The 25437-nt window shown below is 38.0% G+C and overlaps 1 protein-coding gene across 2 annotated transcripts in view; it reads right to left on the reverse strand.

The window, feature by feature from the left end:
- LOC105489417 (SMAD family member 4) overlaps window positions 1-25437 on the reverse strand; it is a 61702-nt gene that overhangs the window by 6733 nt on the left and 29532 nt on the right. The window contains exons 8-12 of one of the 2 annotated variants that reach the window (XR_011616879.1): window positions 24690-24740; window positions 14675-14858; window positions 13114-13282; window positions 1791-1929; window positions 1148-1260 (exon numbers count right to left, since the gene is read on the reverse strand). Coding sequence is in view for 1 of the 2 variants with exons in the window: in XM_011754237.2 (XP_011752539.1) it covers window positions 1791-1929; window positions 13114-13282; window positions 14675-14858; window positions 24690-24740 (543 nt within the window). In the remaining variant the exon portion in view is untranslated. The remainder of the gene's footprint in view (window positions 1-1147; window positions 1261-1790; window positions 1930-13113; window positions 13283-14674; window positions 14859-24689; window positions 24741-25437) is intronic. The other variant, XM_011754237.2, reaches the window with a different exon arrangement.

Below are 25437 nucleotides of genomic sequence, written 5' to 3' on the forward strand. Positions count from 1 at the left end.
ATTTGGAAGACATTAGAAGGACAGGGTGATCTCTTCCATCCTCCCTACATTCTAAATTAATCAAGTGACCAGCTTTCTGTATTTCATTCTCCTCAGCATATAACTTTCTCTGCTAAAGTGCCAAGAAGTAACAATAGATCTAAACGTTATCAACAAGTTGAACCCTTTTGGTTAAGGAACTTTACATTCCACATGTGTCTTCTAGCTACGACCAATTATAAAGTAAATTACCACAATCCACCAACACCTCACCTATTTTTCTCTTTAGAAGTGGAGGTGAAGGGATAAGAAACAACTTGTTTTTAAGAGGTAGTGCATGTCCACAGGTTGCTTCTAAAAACCTTACTGTCTGGGCCGGGCACGGTGGCTCAAGCCTGTAATCCCAGCACTTTGGGAGGCCGAGACGGGCGGATCACGAGGTCAGGAGATCAAGACCATCCTGGCTAACACGGTGAAACCCCGTCTCTACTAAAAAATACAAAAAACTAGCCAGGCAAGGTGGCAGGCGCCTGTAGTCCCAGCTACTCGGGAGGCTGAGGCAGGAGAATGGTGTAAACTCGGGCGGCGGAGCTTGCAATGAGCTGAGATCCGGCCACTGCACTCCAGCTTGGGCGACAGAGCGAGACTCCGTCTCAAAAAAAAAAACAAAACAAAAAAAACACCTTACTGTCTGAACAGCCTAATTCAGAATAAGATATAACTAATAATGAAGCAGTTAATATTCTTAGTTCCACTAGGACCTCTTAGATGACCGAGATGAAGTCTCTCTCTCAATTTCAAAGTGTAACAGAGTAATACACTATTACTCAGTGGTGGCAACTGATGAGAATATGAAATTTAATAATAGTTCTGGATTCTTCAGTAAAAGCATGTTTATAACACTGAAACTAGCAAATTAATGGTTTAGATCCCCAAATTTTAAAAAATCAACTTATCTCAATGAATATGCCTAATCTACCTGTAAATTGTAAACTCCTGAACATAAGTCACAATGGAGACTGCATCTAATTTTCCAGTCAGAACATACAGTCATATAGTCCATCTGCATTCATCAATATTACAACGAAACTAATGGGAGGAATTTGCATGTACTGTAGAGAAACCTGCAGGGCCACTGCAGTTTTCTTAGCCAGTGTGATTTGCTTACCACACTGAAGAGGTTAAGAACAGGGGTTGAATGAATCACTAGTTATGCCTTCAGACGTGGAAGATGGGTGCCACGTGTTTCCATCATAAAAGTCTATAGTCAGGAGTTTAACTCTGCAGTAAAAAATTCCCCATCAGTGTGAAACCTGGCACACAGTTCAATTTTACCCTAAAATTAAAAAAAAGTCTACAAGTTATCAAAATACCACCCTCACTTAGTTTTCTCTCCACGTTTAGCACACTTTAAAAAAAATTGGAAAGATGTCCAATTCTGAAATTGAAATATGCTTTCCTTACTAGAATAAAGCCAAGCACTTCGGTGATTACAACCCACCCTGGCTGGTGAGACAGGAATTATAATGAGCATCAACAAAAAAGGAGGAGATGGAACAGTATAATATAATATAATCATCCCCTTTCTCCTTTATCCCATACTCCATTTTTGATACAAAAAGAATGCAAACAGGGTCACAGGCAAAAAGCAACTATTACAGAAGAACAGATTTCACCAATTCAAAAATGTTATCGTCCCAGTAAAAAGAACTTTAATTTCTATTATTGCTCAAAGAAACTAATCAACTGAGTAAATCAAGATAAAAATTTCAACTATTACACCTTTAAAAAAAAATCAAAAGCATACTTACTGATAGCTGGAGCTATTCCACCTACTGATCCCGGGCCAGGGATGTTTCCTGCCACGGCTGCTGCCTGGGCAGCCGCTGCAGCTTGTGCAGTGGCCGCCTGCTGCTGCATCTGTCGATGACACTGACGCAAATCAAAGACCTTTTAAGAAAAAACATTTCATGAGTCCATAAAGAAAAATTCCATACATCAAAAACCAATGCCTGACTTATTTAAGACTCAGTTTCATTTTACTTCTCACACGAAGATAATTAATTAAAACATGTAAACTTTTATGTACATTGTGATTGGTCTAAAACTAGTTAGGAAAGGTGGCTTGGAGCTGACCAAGAAGACCATGTCAACACCATGATGGCTTTGGCTGCCACACGCCTCTGTATCTTTTATCTAAGATGTGCAATGTGGGTCAGCTGTTACTGTCCTTGTGAAAATCTGTGTAAAATGAACAACTAAGAAGTCCCCCTCCCCGTTTCATAACCAAATTGCTGAATTTTCCTTAGGCTGGAGTTGATAGCTTTGGTCACCTGGCCAACTTTTGGTCTTATTTTTATTTGGAGGAGTTTAACAAAATGGCACTGTCACTATATAAGAGACATCAACATTTTTCAGAGATGTGTGCTTTAGCAAATAGAAGCAAAATAATATCCAGGACTTGCTTTAAAATACTTGAGAAGAAACGAAAAAAAAAAAAAAGACTAGATCAAACAAAAATACAAAATCATAACTACTTAATCTGCAGGATGGGTATATGGAATTTCATTAGTTTCTCTTTATATTTGTTTGAAAACGTTCATAATTTTTAAAGGAAAAAAAGTCCAGTTTTAAATCCCATCACTGATATCTACTAAATATATGGGTTGAGTTTCTTTTATCTATAAAATTGGAATGCTAAGTGTACATACTTTCATGAGGTTGTTGCAAACTTGGCATAGTATACAGTTACTTATTTTGTTTTTAGCCTCCCCTGTAATCATTTATCTTTCAGGATGAGTTAAGGAGTTAATAAATAATTTTACTTTTATCAACCAAGTGAAGAACTGGCAAAGGAAGGAAGGGGTTGCCATACCTACCCTTATATTCATGAAAAGTACTGGAATGTTTTTTTAATATGGAACAAATTACAGATAATAAATCACATCTTTCTTTCTGGGGAAAAAATCTTCCTAAAATATTTGCTTATTTGCATTTTTAAAAAGCATTGGAAGATTACACAAAAAGAATTTGTAGGAAAGGAGGACAAGGACAGGGTAGAAGCAAGGTTGCTCAATGTCCACTGTTTTTAAATCACTTTAATTTCTGAACCATGTGGCTATACTCCCTATTCTAAAAGGACATGAATATTTTTTAAAGTCCTATTATGTATATAAGGGGCCCAATATAAGCAAGCATAATCAATCTTGAAAATAAGAGAAATCTGAGAATGCATAATTTATTAGTTGATAAACAATAGTTTTAGAACTTAAACCATAATTTTCAGATGCTTGAAAAAATTCTATCTTCAACCGTGGTATTTACATGAACCACAAAAACATACAATAATATGCTCTCCAAATAACAAATCGCATTCCTACTTACTCCTATTTCTCTACTCAGTGTCCACCTCCTCAAAAAACCTTTCCCAATTAGCACCAGTGAAGGACAACAGTCAGACTACCCCATTCTTTGAAGAGATACGAATGTGTCAAATATACATGTATGTATTTCCTGGACTATTAGGTCCTAAAATACTTTAGTAAAGAAAGCAATGACAGGGGCATTGTGGCAGATGCCTGTAATCCCAGCACTTTGGGAGGTCCAGATGGGAGGATCACTTGAGCCCAGGAGTTCAAGACCAGTCAAGACCCCATCTCCACACAAAAAATTAAAATTTAAAAGAAAGAATGCATGACAAAGTCAGGTTCCAGAAACCAGAAAGCCTACAATACCCAGAAGTGAAATCACTGCTTTCTCGGCATTACCCAGTACAGAACAAAACAGGGACTCAAACATTTGAAAAGGTAAATAGCTCTACAACCACTTTTTTAAAGAAGTAAATTAATGAACTTTACTTTTTAAAGCAGTTTTAGGTTCACAGCACAATTGAGCAAAAAGTACAGTGTCCCTGTCCCTACATACAACCTTCCCCCACTATCAACATTCCCACTACAGTGGCACAATTGTTATAATCAACGAATTTATGCTGACACATCATTATCACCCAAAATCCAGTTTACATAAGGGTTCACTCTTGGTGTTATACATTCTGTGGGTTTGTACACATTTATGATGCTGAGTATCTTTTCATATGCTTGTTTGCCATATGTGTATCTTTTTTGGTGAGGTGTTTGTTCACGTCTTTTGCCCTTTTTTTTTGGTTGTTAAAATGGGGTCTTGCTATGTTACCCAAGCTGGTCTTGAACACCTGGGCTCAAGGGTCCTCCCACATCAGCCTCCTAACTAGCTGGGACTACAGGCACATGCCACCATGCCTGGCTAATTTTTTTTTTTTTTTTTGTAAAGATGAGGTCTTGCTCTGTTGCCCAGGCTGGTCTTGAACTCCCGGGCTCAAGCAATCCTCCTGCCTTGACCTCCCAAAGTGCTGGGATTACAGGAGTTAATCACTATGCCCAGGCTATTCTGCCCATTTTTTAACTGCATTGTTTATTTTATTGTTGAGTTTTAAGAGTTCTTTGGGCCGGGCGCAGTGGCTCAAGCCTGTAATCCCAGCACTTTGGGAGGTCGAGACGGGCGGATCACGAGGTCAGGAGATCGAGACCATCCTGGCTAACACGGTGAAACTCCATCTCTACTAAAAATACAAAAAAGCTAGCCGGGCATGGTGGCGGGCGCCTGTAGTCCCAGCTACTCGGGAGGCTGAGGCAGGAGAATGGCCTGAACCCGGGAGGCGGAGCTTGCAGTGAGCTGAGATCCGGCCACTGCATTCCAGCCTGGGCGACAGAGAGAGACTATGTCTCAAAAAAAAAAAGAGTTCTTTGTAATTTTTGGATAACAGACCTTTATTAGATGTGTCTTTTGCAAATATTTTCACCCAGTCTGTGCCTTGTCTTCTTGTTCTCTGACCCTGTCTTTCACAGAGCAGAAGTGTTTCATTTCAATGAAGTCAGGCCTATCAATTCCTTCCTTCATGGATCACGCCTTTGATGCTGTATGTTAAAAGTTCTCGCTTTTTCTCTTGGCTGGGCACAGTGGCTCACGCCTGTAATCCCAGCACTTTGGGAGGCCATGGCAGGCGGATCACTTGAGGTCAGGAGTTCCTGACCAGCCTGGCCAACATGGTGAAACCCTGTCTCTACCAAAAATGCAAAAATTAGCCAGGCGTGGTGGCGCAAGCTTGTAATCCCAAATACTTGGGAGGCTGAGACAGGAGAATCCCTTGAACCCGAGAGGCAGAGGTTGCAGTGAGCCGAGATGGCGCCACTGCACTCCAACCTGAGCAACAGAGCGAGACTTCGTCTCAAAAAAAAAAAAAAAAAAGTTCTCACTTTTCTCTCATATTATCTTCTAGAGGTTTTATAGTTTTGTGTTTTACATTTAGGTCTCTACAACCACTTTTTTTAAATCATCACTAACCAAGTATGGTATCTATATATAATGTTATTTGGGAGTGGGGAATAAAACTTAATTATAATATCCAAGATTCAAGTGTGCCTTTAACATTAACACTCCCCCACCCCCACCATGAGTCATTTAAAAAAATAACCAAGTAATATATCACACATAGGCTCTCTCCAATGTGTTGCACATAATCGCGATTAGGATTGTTTCAGCCTGAATCTATGCGAACGTCAGCAGTACATATTACAGGTTACCCACACGGATTAAACTTTATGACTTGCATCTGCAGATGTAGTAAAAATGATTCATCAGGCACCTCAGCAAGCCTCCCTTCCACAGATTATTTACCTAATTATAGCACTCAAATCAGAATACCTAAAATTATTCAGTTAGGCTCACTACTAACTAAAACCTGCGTTGCCTCCTGACTCCACACTGTAACTAATCCATTGATAACTGATACCATAACAGATTCCATTTGTTACACTAGATGATAAAAATTACAGCTATTATTGAAATGCTACCATCTTCCTTTCATAATTTGACTAAATTGTTGACAAAGGCAATTCAAAGTAACCAAAGGCTTAAAACATTCTTTTTGGCTCAGATCCAAAAAATATTTCTGACCACCATTCCTGAGCTAATTTCTGCTTTAATTTACTTAACCATGTTTTGTGAATTTATTACAAACCCATCACTTAACAAAGACACATGCCTCATAAAGATCACTATCAACAGCTTTAGGTCATTGTCTTTTACAACCAGGAGTCAAATTTTGCCATTTTCCTTTGACAAGGCTTAACTGCAATACTATATAATCTTAAATTAACATTAGGAAACAATAATCCAGAATGAAAAATGCATCTGAACATAAATAAGATTGCACTAAGGACATTCTAAGTTCTACTTGACTTAGGGAATCACAGTATGTGGTAACTGGGAATACATTTAAATGAGGTTCATAATACCCTCTGACCTAGCCCACCAGTGGTTTAGAAGCATCTGCTGTCCCTTCCTTTAAAATAAATGTGTTCAAAAAAAACAAACCTAATTCAGTATTATCAGAGAAAGTTTGCAAATCAAAACTACCATAGTAAGATTATACTTCACACCTACTACAACAGCTAAAATAAATAAGACAGTTAACAAGTATTGATGAGAATACAGAGAAATTAGAACCCTCGCACCCTGCTAGTGAGAATGTAAAATGGTGCAGCCATTTTGTAAAACAGTCTAGCGGTTTCTCAAAAAGTTATACATAGTGTTACCTTACAATCCAGCAATTCTACTCTTAGGTATGTACCCAGGAGAAATGAAAACACACAAACACTTATACACAAATGTTCATAGTAGTATCCTTCAGAATATAGCCAAAAAGTGGAAATCATGTCCATCAGCGGATAAACTGACGAACAAAATGTGTGTGGAGTACTATCCAGCCATAAAAAGGAGAGAAGTATTGATATGTGCTACATGGATGAAGCTTGAAACATTATGCTTAGTGAAAAGAAACAAGTCATAAAAGACGACATTACATAATTCTCTTCTATATAAAATGTCCTGAGTAGGCAAATCTATAGAGACTGAGAGTAGAATAGTGGTTGAATAGAGCTAATGGGCATGGAGATTTGGGGGTGATAGTTAAAAGGGTATGGAGTTTCTTTCCACAGTCATGAAAACGCTCCAAAATTAAGAGCAGTAATAACTGCACAATGTTGTGAATATACTAAAAATCATTGAATTGTACAATTTAAAAGGGTGACTTGTATGTCGTGTGAATTATCTCTCAAAATCTCAATAAAGCTATTAAAAACCTAGAACACCCAGTGCTAAACAACACAAAACAGATTTACTTTTGAAAGCAAAAGAACAAAGCCACTTGAAGAGAATTCAAACATGTGCTTCATTTAAAGCTTGTAAAATGTCATTTCATTACATCAGATTTTCACAAGTATAAAATGACTACTATGTCATGAGAGAATCAGGAAAAAAAGTCAACTTAGAAGGGGAAAAAAAAACACAACTGAGTACTAGCTTCTTGGCTTATAAAATGAAATTATGGCTCTCCAAGTCTGTTTTCCTCATTTTAATTAAAAAGGGAAAAGCGTGTGTGTGTGCGTGCGTGCGTGCGTGCGTGCGTGTGTGTGTGTGTAGGCCCAGGTATGTGTACTCAAAGTGTGGGCACTCCTTCCAGGAGTGCATGTTATCTACATACAATTTACCCCAATTATATCATCTTCCATGAAAATGTGACAACCTACAAATCCCTTAGTTACTGCTACCCAAAAAACAAGTGAAGAAAATGCCAATGGTTAAATTTTAAGGTATACAGTAGTCCTCCCTTATGCATGGGGGATATGTTCCAAGACCTCCAGCGGATGCATGAAACTTTAGATAGTACTGTGCATATACTATGTTTTTTCCTATACATACATACCTCATAAACCTCATAATAAAGTTTAACTTACAAATTAGACATAGTAAGAGATTAATAATAGGTAATAATAAAACAGAACAATTTAATAAATATCCCAGCATCATTACCCTTGCACTCTGGGACCATTATAAACTAAATAAAGGCTACTGGACGACAAGCACTGTGAGACCACGACAGTCAATCTGATAACTGAGCTCGCTACTCAGTGACTAACGGGTGGGTAGTGTAGGCAGCATGGATTTGCTGGACAAAAGGTTTTACATCCCAAGTAGAATGGAGTGAGATTTCATCATCTACTCAGAACAGTGCACATTTTAAAACTTATGGGGCTAATATCCAGAACCTACAAAGAACTCAATCAAATTTACAAGAAAAAAAAACAACCCCATCAGAAAGTGGGCAAAGGATATGAATAGACATTTCTCAAAAGAAGACATTCATACAGCCAACAGACACATGAAAAAATGCTCATCATCACTTGCCATCAGAGAAATGCAAATCAAAACCACAATGAGATACCATCTCACACCAGTTAGAATGGCAATCATTAAAAAATCAAGAAACAACAGGTGCTGGAGAGGATGTGGAGAAATAGGAACATTTTCACACTGTTGGTGGGACTGTAAACTAGTTCAACCATTGTGGAAAACAGTGTGGCGATTCCTCAAGGATCTAGAACTAGAAATACCATTTGACCCAGCCATCCCATTACTGGGGATATACCCAAAGGAGTATAAGTCATGCTGCTATAAAGACACATGCACGCGCATGTTTATTGCAGCACTATTCACAATAGCAAAGACTTGGAATCAACCCAAATGTCCATCAGTGACAGACTGGATTAAGAAAATGTGGCACATATACACCATGGAATACTATGCAGCCATCAAAAAGGATGAGTTCGTGTCCTTTGTAGGGACATGGATGCAGCTGGAAACCATCATTCTCAGCAAACTATCGCAGGAACAGAAAACCAAATACCGCATGTTCTCACTCATAGGTGGGAACTGAACAATGAGCTCACTTGGACACAGGAAGGGGAACATCATACACCGGGTCCTATTATGTGGAGGGGGTAGGGGGGAGGGATAGCATTAGGAGATATACCTAATGTAAATGACGAGTTAATGGGTGCAGCACAACAACATGGCACATGTATACATATGTAACAAACCTGCACGTTGTGCACATGTACCCTAGAACTTAAAGTATTAAAAAAAAAAAAAAAAAACTTACGAATTGTTTCTGGAATTTTTCATTTAATATTTTTGGACTTTGGTTGACCATAAACACTCGAAGCCATGGAAAGTAAAATTGTGGATAGGGGTTGTACCTGTAACTGTCTCTTTCTGACTAGTAAGACTCTCCTAAAGAACAGTAATATACTTGGCAAACAGAAATAATTATTTTAAAATCTTAGTTAATATAACCAAATGAGATTTTTTTTAACTTCAAATATCTTGTCCAACAAGATATTTATCTACTGTTCATGGTAAAAGTATGAGATCACTATTAAGATCTGTCCAAGACAGTGGTTTATCAAAGTGATGACTTGTCTCACACCTTGGGGGCTTTTCAAAGGCCATCTGTACCAAAATATAAATAAGTCACAATATATTTATTTGACAATCCAAGAAATTACACTTGCAAGACTCCACATTTTAAGCCCAATTGTTTTTTGTTTTTTTTTTTTTTTGAGACGGAGTCTCGCTCTGTCACCCAGGCTGGAGTGCAATGGCCGGATCTCAGCTTACTGCAAGCTCCGCCTCCCAGGTTCATGCCATTCTCCTGCCTCAGCCTCCCAAGTAGCTAGGACTACAGGTGCCCGCCACCACACCCGGCTAATTTTTTTTTTTTGTATTTTTAGTAGAGTCGGGGTTTTACCGTGTTAGCCAGGATGGTCTCGATCTCCTGACCTCGTGATCCGCCCGTCTCGACCTCCCAAAGTGCTGGGATTACAGGCTTGAGCCACCGCGCCCGGCCTAAGCCCAATTGTTTTAACTACTACTCCATATCTGATTAAGTTTATAAATACTATCTGGCACACAGTATATATTCAACACTGTAGTTCTCTATCCAGTCATTTTAAATTACATAAGTAACATAACAGTCTTCTCAGTCAAGATGGGTAAGTGGGTATACGTAATCACCTTCTCTCTCTGCTCCAACCACATACAAATAACAGAAAAACTATTTAAAATAGTTATCCTCTCCAAACTGATCATGGAATTCATACAGAAACAATCCATACATCCAAACTGATGATAAATAAAACCCACAGCGGAGAGCAGAGACTAAAGATAGGAGGTACTAGGGGTACCAAGACCATAAACAAAGGGCAGGGGACAGGAATTTGACTTCTTGGAATAATATGGAGAGAGACAATAGTCAAACTCTCTGGGGGCTACAACTGGGCACCTGCCCATAAATCAAGTGCTGGCAAAATACAGCCAATTCAGAAGTACACCTAGGAATAAAATACTTGCCCATGGCAGGAATAAGTTTCAGAGAAATCTAGGCAATCGGGAATTAGGCCCCAAGCATACCTACAGAATGGAACCCAATTTCCTCAGGAGACAAAATCCCCCTAATTTACTTCCTAAATTCATAAGATTTGGTTCTGAGATGTGAATCCCAGATGCCAGGGTAAGGCAAAATTGCCACATGGGATGAAGCAACGACAGGAAGAAAAAATAAAAAATAAAATGAGTGAATTCTCTCAAAACAACCTTGGCCAACAAATACAAAATGGACTACAAAACATATAAGGAAATCCAAAGCCATTAAAAAATAATAACAACAGGTTAGGCATAATGGCTCACACCTCTAATCCTTGCACTTTTGGAGCCGAGTTGGGCGGATCACTTGAGATCAGGAGTTCGAGACTAGCCTGGCCAACATGGTGAAACCCCGTCTCTACTAAAAATACAAAAATTAGCCAGGCGTGGTAGTGCACACCTGTAATCCCAGCAACCAGAGAGGCTAAGGCACGAGAATCCCTTAAACCCTGGAAGCAGAGGTTGCAGTAAGCCAAGATGGCAACACTGCACACCAGCCTGGGTGACAGAGCAAGACTCTGTCTCAAAAATAATAATAATAATAAAGCATAAATAATCAATATAAAAATTCCTTGTGGAAAAAAACTGCAAAATACAAATAATTTCTACCTCCCAGAGACAAATGCATTATACATGCCACTCTAGACTTATGGGTACGTATAAACAAATACAAATACCATGACATCATTTAACAAAAATGGGGGCCGGGCGCGGTGGCTCAAGCCTGTAATCCCAGCACTTTGGGAGGCTAGGACGGGCGGATCACGAGGTCAGGAGTTCGAGACCATCCTGGCTAACACGGTGAAACCCCGTCTCTACTAAAAAATACAAAAAACTAGCTGGGCGCGGTGGCGGGCGCCTGTAGTCCCGGCTACTCGGGAGGCTGAGGCCGGAGAATGGTATAAAAACCCGGGAGGCAGAGCTTGCAGTGAGCTGAGATCCGGCCACTGCACTCCAGCCTGGGCGACACAGCGAGACTCCGTCTCAAAAAAAAAAAAAAAAAACAAAAACAAAAAAAATGGGATCATAGTCTATGTATTGTCTATTTACTTATTTATTTATTTTTGAGAAAGGGTCTCACTCTATCACCTAGTCTGGAGAACAGTGGCATGATCATGGCTCTCCGCCATCTTGAACTCCTGGGCTCAAGCAATACCCCCATCTCAGTCTCCCAAGTAGCTAAAACTACAGGCATGCACCACCACACCCAGCTGATTTTTTAATTTTTTTGTAAAGATGGGGGGTATCACTTTGTGGCTCACGTTGGTCTTAAACTCCTGGCCTCAAGCAATCCTCCAACCTCGGCCTCCCAAAGTACTAAGATTACAGGCATGAGCCACTGAATCAGGCCTTATGTATTGTTTAATAACTAACTTTTCTATACCATGGATATCTTATCAATAAATATAATATTTTGTTGTTTTACTCTATTGTTCTAACAGACTAAAACTATAACTAATGCTCTATTGTTGAAAATTTTAACAGGGAATTGATGCTAATTTTATTAAGTTTAATAAACAGCACAGAGATTATGTTTTTCAGAAGTCTGGATAGATTTGTGAGTCACACAGGTGTATTTTATGAGTTACTCACACAGAAATATTTTATGAGTGACTATGCTGTTTGAAATTGGCTTTCAACGATGCCAGGAAAAAAAAGTTGGGGGAGAAACACATTAAAGATTGGTAAAATGCTGATAATCGTTGAAGCTAGATGATACGTACAGGTGGTTTATTATTTTCTCTATACTTGGTATGTTTTAAAGTGTCATATAAAAAAATTCCAATATTCTTTAACTGAACTATAACTGGAAATGAGAAACTGGGTTTGCTGTTGCAAGGCAATCAGGCAATTCCATTTTTATAGATGCTATGGGGCTATATTATTTTTACCCTAAGCAACCTCCTGGGAATAAGTTATGAGATACAGTTAATTCCACCAATTTACAATCACTGACAATGAAAACGCTGAGGATGATGCAAAATTAAAAATATATTTAAGCTATCTAATTACAACTATCTTTCTCTTTCAAAAACAGGTTATATTATAAAGTAAAATTCAAATAGGTTGAACATATAATAACTAGTGAAAAATATTTCAGGCTTATCAGGTTCTTAATTTGAAAAGCTATTAATTTTAGAATTCCCTTCCATAAAATCCTGAAGACTGGCTAAGATGAAAGTCCAGAGTCTGATTCTTACAAATTTCAAGTTAAAGGAATACAACTTTGGAAATTTCACTCAGTATTTTCAAGAGCCTTTGTATTACTATAAAACATGTAACAGGCCTGGCGCAGTGGCTCACGCCTGTAATCCCAGCACTTTGGGAGGCCAAGTCAGGAGGATCACTTGAGGTCAGGCATTCGAGACCAGCCTGGCAAACATGGTGAAACCCCGTCTCTACTAAAAATACAAAAATTAGCCAGGCACAGTGGCATGTGCCTGTGATCCCAGCTACTTGGGAGGCTGAAGCACAAGAATTGCTTGAACCTGGGAGGCGCAGGTTGCAGTGAGCCGAGATCACACCACTGCACTCCAGCCTGGGCGATGACAGCAAGACTGTCTCAAAAATAAATAAATAAATAAAATAAAAAATAAAACATATAACAAACTGGCAACCACCAAACTAGATTACTGATCATGTCAATAAATGCCCTCCGAAAATGTGCTTTATACTTAAAACAAACATTTTTCCATTCCTTCCACCTGGATTTCAATTCTTTTGACAACAAATAGAGCTTTAAGTCTAAACTATTCAAATAAAATTGTAACTAACCTTTATATATGCACTTGGGTAGATCTTATGAACAGCATCTCCAGGTGCACGCCCAGCTTCTCTGTCTAAGTAGTAACTCTGTACAAAGACCGCGTGGTCGCTAAGGCACCTGACCCAAACATCACCTTCACCTTTACATTCCAACTGCACACCTTTGCCTATGTGCAACCTTAGGAAGAAAAAAGAAATTACATTTTATCTTGATAAATATTTAAAATTAAATTTTAGTTCAGACTGTATAGCATGCTTAATATTGAAAAATTAAAAATGATCATACAAAACCAAAAGATAGCTATTAATAACATTTTTGTATATTTCCTTCTTTCTTTTCCTGTTCATATCTAATAATGACGCACATATATACAACGCTTACTATGTGTCAGAAGCCATGTAGTATGAATTCTCATTAAACCCTTACAACTCAATAAGTACTATTACTATTTTTTTAGATAAGGAAACTAAGGCATACTGTCCAAAATGATAGCCACTAGCCACATGTGACTATTTAAATTAAATTAAAACTAATTAGAAATCCTATTAGTCAATCAAGTGAGCTATAATTTAAGTGCTCAATAGCTACATGTGGCTAGTGGCTACTGAACTGGGCAGTGCAAATATAAATCATTTTCTTCATCACAGAAAACTCTATTAGCCAGAAGTGGCTTAGTGGTTAGGTAATTTGCCAAAGTCACACAGCAAGTGATAGGGCCAAGATTATGTTCTTTAGCACACACATCCTTAAAAAGCTGAGATCATACAGTAGCTAAAATGGTATGTTCCTGTAGTATTTCATTGTAAGCATTTCCATTTCATTATATAAACTTTTTTTTTTTGAAACGGAGTCTCACTCTGTCACCCAGGCTGGGGTGCAGTGGCATGATCTCAGGTCACTGCAACCTCCGCTTCCCGGGTTCAAGCAATTCTCCTGTCTCAGCCTCCTGAGTAGCTGGGATTACAGGTATGCACCACCACATACGGCTAATTTTTGTATTTTTAATAGAGATAAGGTTTCACCATGTTGGCCAGGCTGGTCTCCAACTCCTGACCTCAAGTGCGCTTCCCAAAGTGCTGGGATTACAGGCGTGAGCCACCGCACCCAACTTCATTATACAAACTTTTAAACATTTTAATGACTATATAAAAAATGAAAAATTTATCATAATTTACTTAACCATTTCCCTTTTATTACCAACGCTTTTAACATTGTAACTAAAACTTTCAGAAACATGTTCTCATTTAATATTACTTCCTTTCAGTAATTTGTAGAAATGTATGATCAAGAAAACAAAATTTTCAAATTGAATTCCAAAAGGTATACTTACTATTTGAAACAGAAATCTACTAACATAAAAAAGGCTATCTTTTATCATTATATGTTACACAACAAAAACATCGACAATGAAGATGGAGTGCTTACAAATTCTGAATTTTCAACATGACCTTTATTCCTTTATTTATATTTAAGAACACATACAATGTAAACGGGGAAACATAACTTTGAATAAAAGACAATGTATTATGCTAAATTTTTAAAGTAACTATCTGACTATACAATCAATACCTTGCTCTCTCAATGGCTTCTGTCCTGTGGACATTGGAGAGTTGACCCAAACAAAAGCGATCTCCTCCAGAAGGGTCCACGTATCCATCAACAGTAACAATAGGGCAGCTTGAAGGAACCTTAAATGTCTCTCCTACCTGAACATCCATTTCAAAGTAAGCAATGGAACACCAATACTCAGGAGCTATAGGAAATAAATGGGAAAGAACATCCTCCCATGAGAGAAAGGTATAAGGCTTTCACTTGCACTCCACAACACAAAGCTTTTCCTAAAAGAAAGGGTGAAGGAAGGGGAGAGGAAATGTAATGCCCCCAAAACAACTGGATTAAAATAACATAATGCATTAAAAAGTAGGAATTTCTATGTCTTCTATTTTCTAGCTGAGTACCTAGCACTGTTCTTAAAACCCTAAAGTCATTTTTTTTTTTTTAATTTCTAATTACCACTTATCCTCAAGTTCTAAAAGTCATTTTTTAAAATCTGGAATTTGGTTCTTACCTCAAAGGACCAGGTCAACTGAGAATTTAAAGAAACAGAAATAATCAGAATCTAAAATAAATTATTTTACCATGATGTTTCATTTGACTACTCATATTCTCTAGCCTCAACTTTCATTTTTTAAAAACACACTGACTCTAAGATGTATTCCAGGGAACTGTCCTTGAATAACATCGATTCATGACATGTTTTTATGGATTCCCTAATTGAGAGAAAGTGCACAAGCAAATCAGCTATCTCATCCCTGAGTTAAGGTTAATTATACTCTAATCACACAGTTGTTGTACACACAGATTCTCAATTGTCTCTTGGATAGTAGGTCATTTGTCCCATCTATGCCAGAGGAAAAGACATTTTTAGTGAAGTCAGGTCATCTTAACTACCATAATTTTAACTTTGAAGACGTATTTAGTGTATCCATTTGAACAGCAATATACAATTTTAAATAATTGGGGAAAAAAGAGGTGCTACTTTGGTTTGCAAAGACAACTGATCAAGTATTTCTAATTTTTATTTGTATACAATAATTATTACATCAAGCCCAAATACATAAAAATTATTTGGCTTTCCTGTTTTAACTCATTTAACAGACATCTACAGAGTACCTAGGGATCTTTCTGGGCACTGCATACACAGTAGGAAACAAAACAGCTACAGTCCCCGTTCTCACAGAGGTGCAGGGGCAGACAAATAAGCTAACAAATAAAATAACTCAGGTAACGATGAACACTGTGAAGAAAATAAAACAGGGCATGGAACAGCAGATGACTGGAAAAAACACTTCAGACTGGATGGTAGGGGACATCCTATCTGAAAAGATGAGATCTGAATAACCTTTTATCTATGTGAAGACTGTAAACAGATTTCAGAGAGGAAGCAAAAGCAAAGACCCTAGGGTGGAAATGGGTTCGACATATTTAAAAGAAAGATTTATCTGTATCTCAATATGCTATTTATGAACTTTAAACTAGAATTTGAAGCAACAAAACTTTCAACAATCTTACTTTCGACAAAGTTACTTAGAATGACAAAAAAGAAACCCAGATCTTACGGGGGAAAAAAAAATAACCTAAAATGAAGTATGATTGATGCTTAAAATTTTTTAAAAAGAAAACAGCTTGTAAAAGCTATGTACCCTAATTACTTTTCGAAATGCTGCCAAGCAATAAAGTACTTTCCAATGAGGAGTTACCAAAACAGATCACATGAAGATTGGATAATTCAAAAACTTAAAAACTCAAATGTTTTGCCATGTCACGCTAATGAACTCGTCACAAAGATAAGTATTTGTTTAAATATATTTCATTATGATTAGAACACAAAAACCAGTGATACACTAAGTGTCTTCACTGAGTGTCTTCTTAAAAAGCCAGTTTTGAAGTATTTATGAAATTATTTTCAGCCAGGCATGGTGGCTCATGCCTATAATCCCAGCACTTTGGGAGGCCAAAATGGGCAGATCACTTGAGCCCAGGAGGAAGGCCAGCCTGGGCAACATAGTGAAACCTCGTCTCTACGAAAAATAGAAAAATTGGCTGGGCATGGTTGTGTACATCTGTAGTCCCAGCTACAGGAGGCTGAGATAGGAGAATCACCTAAGTCTGGGAGGTCGGGATGGCAGTGAGCCATGAGAGTGCCACCGCACTCCAGCCCAGGCCACAGAGACCCCATCTCAAAAATTAAAAAAAAAAAAAAAAATTATTGTCTATAGAAAATGTAATGTGAAGATATCACATTATGCTATGGACAAGAAGCTTCAGCGAACAACTGATAGGTATACTGGTTAAACCAAAAACAGAGATTGTCTAAGACATCAATCACCCAATGTTTTGGTGGCCAAAAAAAAAACTACAGCAAAAAAACAGTAACAGCACTTAAAAGTTGTCTTTACACAATCAGTCCAAATGTTAAATTTAGTTATAAACAAATATTTATAATACTAGGTAAGAAGAAAATGAGGGCCAGGCGTGGTGGATCACGCCTGTAATCCCAGCACTTTGGGAGGCCAAGGCGGGCCGATCACGAGGTCAAGAGATGGTGATCATCCTGGCCAACATGGCGAAACCCCGTCTCTACTAAAAATATAAAAATTAGCTGGGCATGGTGGCACACACCTGTGGTCCCAGCTACTCAGGAGGCTGAGGCAGGAGAATCACCTGAACCTGGGAGGTGGAGTTTGCAGTGAGCCAAGATGGTGCCACTGCACTCTAGTCTGGCAACAGAGTGAGACTCTGTCTTAAAAAAAAAAAAATGAGGTCCAAGTACATACATTTCCTGGTTTATACCGAAAGATACTAACCAGAAGCAAAGTTCCATGGTAAGCAACGTTTTTTCTGTGAGAGTCAATTCGGGGGATGGGGGGTAAATGGGAGTTTTATAGCCTCCATGGTTAAGAAAAATATGTTGGCCGGGCGCGGTGGCTCACGCCTGTAATCCCAGCACTTTGGGAGGCCGAGGCGGGCGGATCACAAGGTCAGGAGATCGAGACCACGGTGAAACCCCGTCTCTACTAAAAATACAAAAAATTAGCCGGGCGCGGTTGTGGGCGCCTGTAGTCCCAGCTACTCGGGAGGCTGAGGCAGGAGAATGGCGTGAACTTGCAGTGAGCCGAGATCACGCCACTGCACTCCAGCCTGGGCTGGGCGACAGAGCGAGACTCCGTCTCAAAAAAAAAAAAAAAAAAAAAAGAAAAAAAAAAAGAAAAATATGTTTTTTGGGAGGAGGGGGGAGATGGGAGTCTCACTCTCTTGCCCAAGCTAGAGTACAATGGCACGATTACAGCTCATTGCAGTCCAAGCTATCCTAAGCTATCCCGGGCCCAAGCTATCCTCTCACCTCAGCCTTCCAAGTAGCTGGGGATACAGGTGCAGGCCACCATGCCTGGCTAATTTTTTAAATTTTTTGTAGACATGGGGTTGGGTCTCCCTATGATACCCAAGCTGGTCTTGAATTTCTGGGCTCAAGTGATCCTCCTGCCTTGCCCTCCCTATGTGTTGGGATTACAGGTGTGAGCCACCACACCGGGCCTGAAAAATGTACTCTTATCATCATTATTTACAACATTTGCAACTGTACCTAAACCTTACTCTATTATTTCCTACTCACTAAAGTAACTGTTTTTGTTTGTCTTAATAGTTCAGACACCATAAAACAACAATGGTTATCTAAAGCTGCACTCTGAACAGGTTGTTTAGTTTGAGTTGACATGCTAGTACTGGGAAGACACGTTTTAAGAGACTTGAGAATAAAAAGAAACCAGCATAGGAGAGTTGCACTACCGATCAGTGACTTAAAAAGGCCTAGGAATGCAAAGGTAAGTGGGCTACCACTTAGGAGGACAGAGAAGGCTAGAGTTCATCTAAATGAGCCCCAGCAAATCTGACAGTACTGAGATACAAAGCACTATGTGAAAAACTTTTTTACTCCACTCTCAATTTGCTAATCAGTCAGAAGGGATCATTCTTATTTTAAAAACAGGGGAAAGTAATAGGAAACAACTATTTTCTAGAATCTCTTTAAGCTTTTGCCCACAAGGACTAATGCCATATAATGACAACTCCGCAGTTCTCAAAACTAGCATCAACAGAAGGCTGGAATTATTCAGCACAGAATGGGCTTTCTGAATGCCCCAACTCATTTGAAAGGGAGTAAGACAGTTATGAGCTAACTTTGATATTTTTATTTCTTTGCTCCTAAATTAGTGAAGTTAAGCCAGTCTCATGAAGCCCAAAACTGTTCATCACTGGCCAAAGAAAAGGTTTTAAAAGACTGAGTTAACAAAAAAATTGTTTACAATGAAAAAACTTATCTAAATACTTTTTGTAACGGGGAAATTATAAAGTACCGTCTTATCAAATAAATGCTGTTAAATTATAATGAAAGATTTAGGTCTCCAAGGTATTGTCTTCAATTTTTTGTTTTCGGAATTTTTACGTATTTGTTTTTGAGATGCAGGCTGGAATGCAATGGTGCAATCATGGCTCACGCAACCTTGATCTCCCCAACTCAAGTGCTTCTCTCACCTCAGCCTCTAGAGTAGCCGGGACTACAGGTGCACACCACCATGTCTGGCTAATTTGTTGGTACTTTTGTGTAGAGACGGGGTCTCATTATGTTGGCCAGGCTGGTCTCAAACTCCTGGGCTCAAGCGATCCCCTGGCCTGGGCCTCTGAGAGTGCTGGGATTATAGGAGTAAGCCAAAGTGCTCTGCCTATCTTCAATATTTTAAATAAAAATAAAGTCATTCCAATAAAGTGTAAAGATTTGCTTAAAGCACCTAAGTGACTCACTATGAATTATTACCTTTATTATTTAGATACGGATGAGATGCCCTGTGAGAATCTTTTATTAATACAAAAAGGTACTCTCCAAAGTCTAGAACACACCTGAAGTTGGAAATTTGTGGGTTTCGAATCCATTTGTGAATCTGAACAAAATAACCTCAGACACTGAAGAAATCTTTCACTTTAATTTGCAATCAGTATTCAATTTGATGAATACACCTCAGTTTTAAGAAAAAGCAAAAACAATAAGTTGGTAAAAAAGAAATGAGGTGATTAAACTTTTCCAAAGTCAACACATGGAACCACCAAGTATGCTGCCTATCTGAAATCTTTTAACACCAAGGTAATTATGACCAATCTTTATTTTCATTTTCTACAATTATATCATCTATTTCCTAAAACATTTATGTAACTATCTTCAAAAATAATTTCTCAAAATAAATTTACTATATATTATTGATTTTTACACATATAAAAGATTCAAAGGTATATGTATATTTCCTGTTTAAATAGTTCTAAATCTATGGTAGAATATTTTAGCACTGCTTCATCAGATCATAAGAGTCTACACTAACCATATACCTACACAAAGTTTTAAACTTTGGCTTCTTTTCTACATTAAGCAAGGATAGCGGACATGTAAACTAGTAATTATAATTTACTACAATTATAAAGTACTAGGTAGCAGGGAAAAAGGATTAGGAAAGGCTTCCCATCAGTAGTGCACTTACGCTGGATTTTCAAAGAGCTCACCACATTTGGGAGGATAGGAGAGCACGGGAGCCAACATTCACGATGACCCCCAATGATTCTCACCTCCTGATATTCACATCCTTGTGTAGGCCCCTCCCACAGGACATGGACTCTTACAGATAAGATGATGTGACTTCTGAGGCTAAGTATTTAAAGACACCGAGACTCTGTCTTACTCTCTCCTGATCACTCGTTAGCTGTCACATTATAAGAGAAATCCACAAGAAGAGAAACTGGAGTCTCCTGCCAACGAGGCCGCCGAGACCACTAACTTGTCAGGTATGTCAGTAAACGACCCTGAAAGTGAATCCTTTAGCCTCTGAAAATGCCTTCAGATGATGGCAGCCCCAGCTGACAACTTCAGTGCAACCTCATAAGATCCTGAGCCGAAACCACCCAGCTAAGCCTTGTATAGATCCCTACCTATAGAAACTAAGTGATATGACAAATTGTTATTGTTTCAATTTGCTAAGTTTTGGAGTAATTTGTTGTGGAATAGATAACTAATATAGAGTACGAGAAAAAAGCAGAGGGATGATATACCTAGGTTAAAGCTTCAAGAGATGAGGCTAGAGAAGCACACAAGGACAAGGACCAGAGATTCTTTTCTGCCTAGCTAAGGAATTTGGACTTTATCCTATGGCCAAGCATTGAGTAGGGGAGTAAGTTCTTTAGCAAAGAAATAATTAGATTCAAATTTTAAAATAAATATTGAGTAGCAGTAGAGATACAGTTGAGAAGGAGGGTACTAGAACTGGAAGCTCTCCTAACAGGGAAATCAGTTACAATACTCTTGAAACAGTACAAAAGGAGAAATGAAGAGGAACAGTTGTGAGAGAGAACTCCTCAAGGGCCCATTAGTATCCACAGCCAAACACCATTTGGGTTCTACCTGCTGACTCCATTAAAGGTGTGCATGCAGAGCAAATCCTCTGCGGCAACTACCTCGACAGAGACCTTTTCAGGACCAGCCTCACCAATAAATCACTTCCTTATTCTACTCAAAGACAGAGGCCCATAGTGAGACCCGGTTTCTTTAAAAAAAAAGACAGAGGCTTTAATGTCAATGCACACTACTATAAAAGCATAGCCTCAACTGCTTAATGCTATTTTCTAACCAGATGTCGGGCCTAAACACCAGTTCTACCATGAAAAGAATGAATTAAATCTACCAAGAGGCCAAAGGCAAGTACTGAAGAGGTCTAAATGACTAGCTAAATGTCACCGCCGCTATACCCACCCGTGACTCTATCCAGGGTAGGTCTTTCTTCAGAGCCTTGATTACCCTCACTACTGCAGACTACCTCCCACTAAGCTATATGAACACTGAGATCCCTAAATTGCCAGGAGCCACTAATGACTCTCAAGGACAGCCAGCAAAAATTCTCATTCTTCAGACTCTAGATTTTCCCCTCTTGTCACAATATATTCACACACACGAATCAAGATCCTGATACAGTAATTCCATTTATATAATTTAAAAAACAAGTAAAGCCAGATTACTAGACTGATTAGGGATGTCTTCATCACTTTAAAAGAGCATAAAAGGGCCGGGTGCAGTGGCTCATGCCTGTAATCCCAGCATTTTGGGAGGCCGATGGGGCAGATCACTTGAGGCCAGGAGTTCGAGACCAGCCTGGACAACATGATGAAACCCTATCTCTACTAAAAATACAAAAATTAGCCAGGCAAGGTGGCGGGTGCCTATAATCCCAGCTACTCGGGAGGCTGAGGCAGGAGAATGGCTTGAACCCAGAGGTGGAGGTTGCAGTGAGCCAAATTGCGCCACTGCACTCTAGCCTGGGCAACAGAACGAGAGTTCATCTCAAAATAAATTTTTAAAATTTTAAAAATAAAAAATAAATGAAAGAGAAAAAAAAGTGCTTTTTATCCATAAAAAGCAGGACAGTGGCTACCTCTGGGGAGAAGGAAAGAGAAGGTTTTGACAGAGACAAAATTCATGGGGTAGGAAGGTTTCTGGGATGCTGTAATGTTTTAGTTCTCGATCTGGGTAGTGGTTACATGAGTACTGGTTTCAGTGATGTTAGACTATATACTTATTTGTGTTATATACTTTTCTGTATATTACATTTCTCAAAAAAAGTGTTTTATGAAAAGGCTAGACCCCTTGACCTACAAAAATGTTTAAAATCACAACACACAATATAACACAGAAAATCCGTTAAAGAAGATAATAAATATATAGTTAAAAGAATGCTTCTGCCCCACTAGCATCACTTTTCTCGTAACCAGAACAAATATTTGCCTCTTAAAGCAGCAGAAAGTTTATTAAACTATCACATCTACCGCTAGCCAGCACAGTAACACTGGTTCTCACACTCTGATGTCACTGTAATATGGCCTTTCGATCTAGAAATTCTATAAATCTCTTGAACTAAAATATGAGAAAAGTTACAAACACAAAGATGTTCCCTTCTATTTTTTTAAACAGCTAGAAGAAAAACTGAAACCAACACAATCAATAACAGAACATTATTTACACAGAGAAAATTATGTGGGCCTATTTAAGAATTGTATGTTACCCTTTAAATTAATCATTATGGGCACTGTGTTTATGTTTTTAAAAAACCTTTATTGGAAGTATATACTAAGATACACATAAAACTATGATACAGGATTTGCTTCAAAATAATATAGAATGAAGAAAGAGAGTATGAATGAAATAAGTTTGGTCATTAGTTGATAATAGCTGAAACTGAGGAATGAGTACAACAGGGGAACTTCCTGTACTATTCTGGTATGCTTAAAATTCTTTATGCTTGACTTATATAAAGAATGGAGTTTTTATATAAAAACTTTTTATATAAACTTTTTATATAAAAAGTGGAGTACTGTTCAGCCATAAAAAACAATGAGATTCAGTCACTTGCGACAATATGGATGGAACTGGAGGCACTACGTTCAGTGAAATAAGCCAGGCAAAGAAAGACAAACATCACGTTTTTATTTGTGAGATCTAAAAATCAAAATAATTGAACCCATGGAGACAGAGAGTAGAAGGATGGTTACCAGAGGCTGGGAAAGGTAGTAGGGAGTTGGGGGAAGGTGTGGATGGTTAATAGTACAAAAGGTAGTTAGAATGAATAAGGTCTAATATTTTAGAGCACAACAGGGTGACTGTAGTCAATAATTTAACTGTACACTTTAAAATAACTAACAGAGTATAGACTATAACACAAAAGATAAATGCTTGAGGGGGATGGATACCCCATCTTCCATGTTGTGCTTATCATGCATTACATGCCTGTATCAAAACATCTCATATGCCCCATAAATATATACATCTCCTACGTACCCACAAAGATGAAAAATAAAATCATTTAAAAAATTTTTTTAATTCTTCAAGCTTGGTGTGGTGGCTCATGTCTATAATCCCAGCACTCTGGGAGGCTAAGGCAGGAGGATCACTTGAGGCCAGGAGTTCAAAACCAGCCTGGACAACATAGCGAGATCCCATCTCGGCAAAAAATTTAAAAATAAATAAAATTATTAGCAGAAGGATTGCTTTAGCCCAGGAGTTCGAGACCAGCCTGGGCAACATGGTGAGACCCTGTATCTACTAAAATACAAAGATTAGCCAGGCATGGTGGCACCTGCCTATAGTCCCAGCTACTCTAGAAGCTGAGGCAAGAGGATTGCTTGAGACCAGCAGGTCAAGGCTTCAGTAAGCTGAGATCATGCCACTGCACTCCAGTTTGGGTGACAGAGCCAGGCCCAGTCTCAAAAATAAACAAGTAAAAATAAAAACATAATTCTTCATAATAATGTTACTTTAATTAGGAGGAAAATTGAGTTTATAGTTTCCAAAAAATTAAGGTGATTAGTTGAAGTAATATATTTGCATCCTTTTATGCTAAGAAAAACAGATATGAAGGGATGAGAAAAAAATTCAAAATCTATGTTTGTGTTACAAGGGACTTTCAGTATTTCATTTTCAAGTGTTTTCTGTTTTATTATCTCTATAACTTCAAAAATTATACACAAACTTTGAACTGAGGAAAGCTATTTAGCTATTTACTCTTTTGTATACAATTTAATCAAATAGTTTCTAAATTCCAGTTAACCAGAGATCCTGAATAATAGAGTGAATTATTTTTCTTTTCAGCATGTACTTAAGATTCTTTCCTGGCTTTTTAAGCTATAGTTTTACAGCTGTTCTATTTTGAAACCTAGTTTTATTCTGCTGCATATGTATGTATTCAATGCTGAAGCCAGCATTTCTGTAATTCTCATTTTAGCTGAAAAGACAGTTCGTTTCTTTCGGGGACAGTTAAACTGAATAAAATATAGACAGTCTATGTGTGACTATATCGGCTATTCATACTGTTGATTAACTCATGTCATGATGAGTACTGTACTTATCTGAGAAGTGACCCTATAATTCTATTAAAGCCTGTGTTTGCACGTTTCAATCACCACTAAATCTAAATACAGGAAATCAATTTTGAAATACACTTACCAGGATGATTGGAAATGGGAGGCTGGAATGCAAGCTCATTGTGAACAGGCCCTAAAGAAAAGACAACAAAAATTCCATTTTTATTTATTAAAAGTTGTCTAATGCTAAAACTTTTAGTAAATCTTACTTAAATATAACTATTATCAGTTAGGAATTGTTGAAAACAAGCTTATGCAATGTCTAAGAACTTAAAAGTTTACTTTACAATAAGCAAATAGTCTTAAACTATTAACACTTTTGTGGATATTTAATAACTAACATTTTAGTGCTATCTGCCAAGTGTTATTATTACACAATTTACACATAATTTTCCATCCAATATTTAATACAGATCATAAATGAATTATTTATGTAACATCCAATATAGTACAATTTATAATGCAATGTATAACAACAAACTATTAGGTCTATTCTAAAAACAAGTGCTTACGTTAATTAAGGATGTTTATTTAATGGAATCGTAGCTAACATAACTGGAAACTTGTAATGTGTTAAGACACAGTGCTAAACACCTCACATAAATTATTACATTTACTTCTTACAAACACCCCTTGAGGTAGATACTAGTATTACTGCTCCTGAGGCTTAATGAGGTGAAATAACTTGCCAATGGTCACATAAGCCTGTTAAAGGTCCAAACCCAGCACCCTTAAACACTATGCCTAGGCAGCCATTAAAAATTACATTCTCTTAAGAAATGGAAAAAATAGTAACATAACTGAAAAGAAGCAAGACATATACAATACAC

Source organism: Macaca nemestrina, chromosome 19, assembly GCF_043159975.1.
Source record: "Macaca nemestrina isolate mMacNem1 chromosome 19, mMacNem.hap1, whole genome shotgun sequence".
NCBI classification, from domain to species: Eukaryota; Metazoa; Chordata; class Mammalia; order Primates; family Cercopithecidae; genus Macaca; species Macaca nemestrina.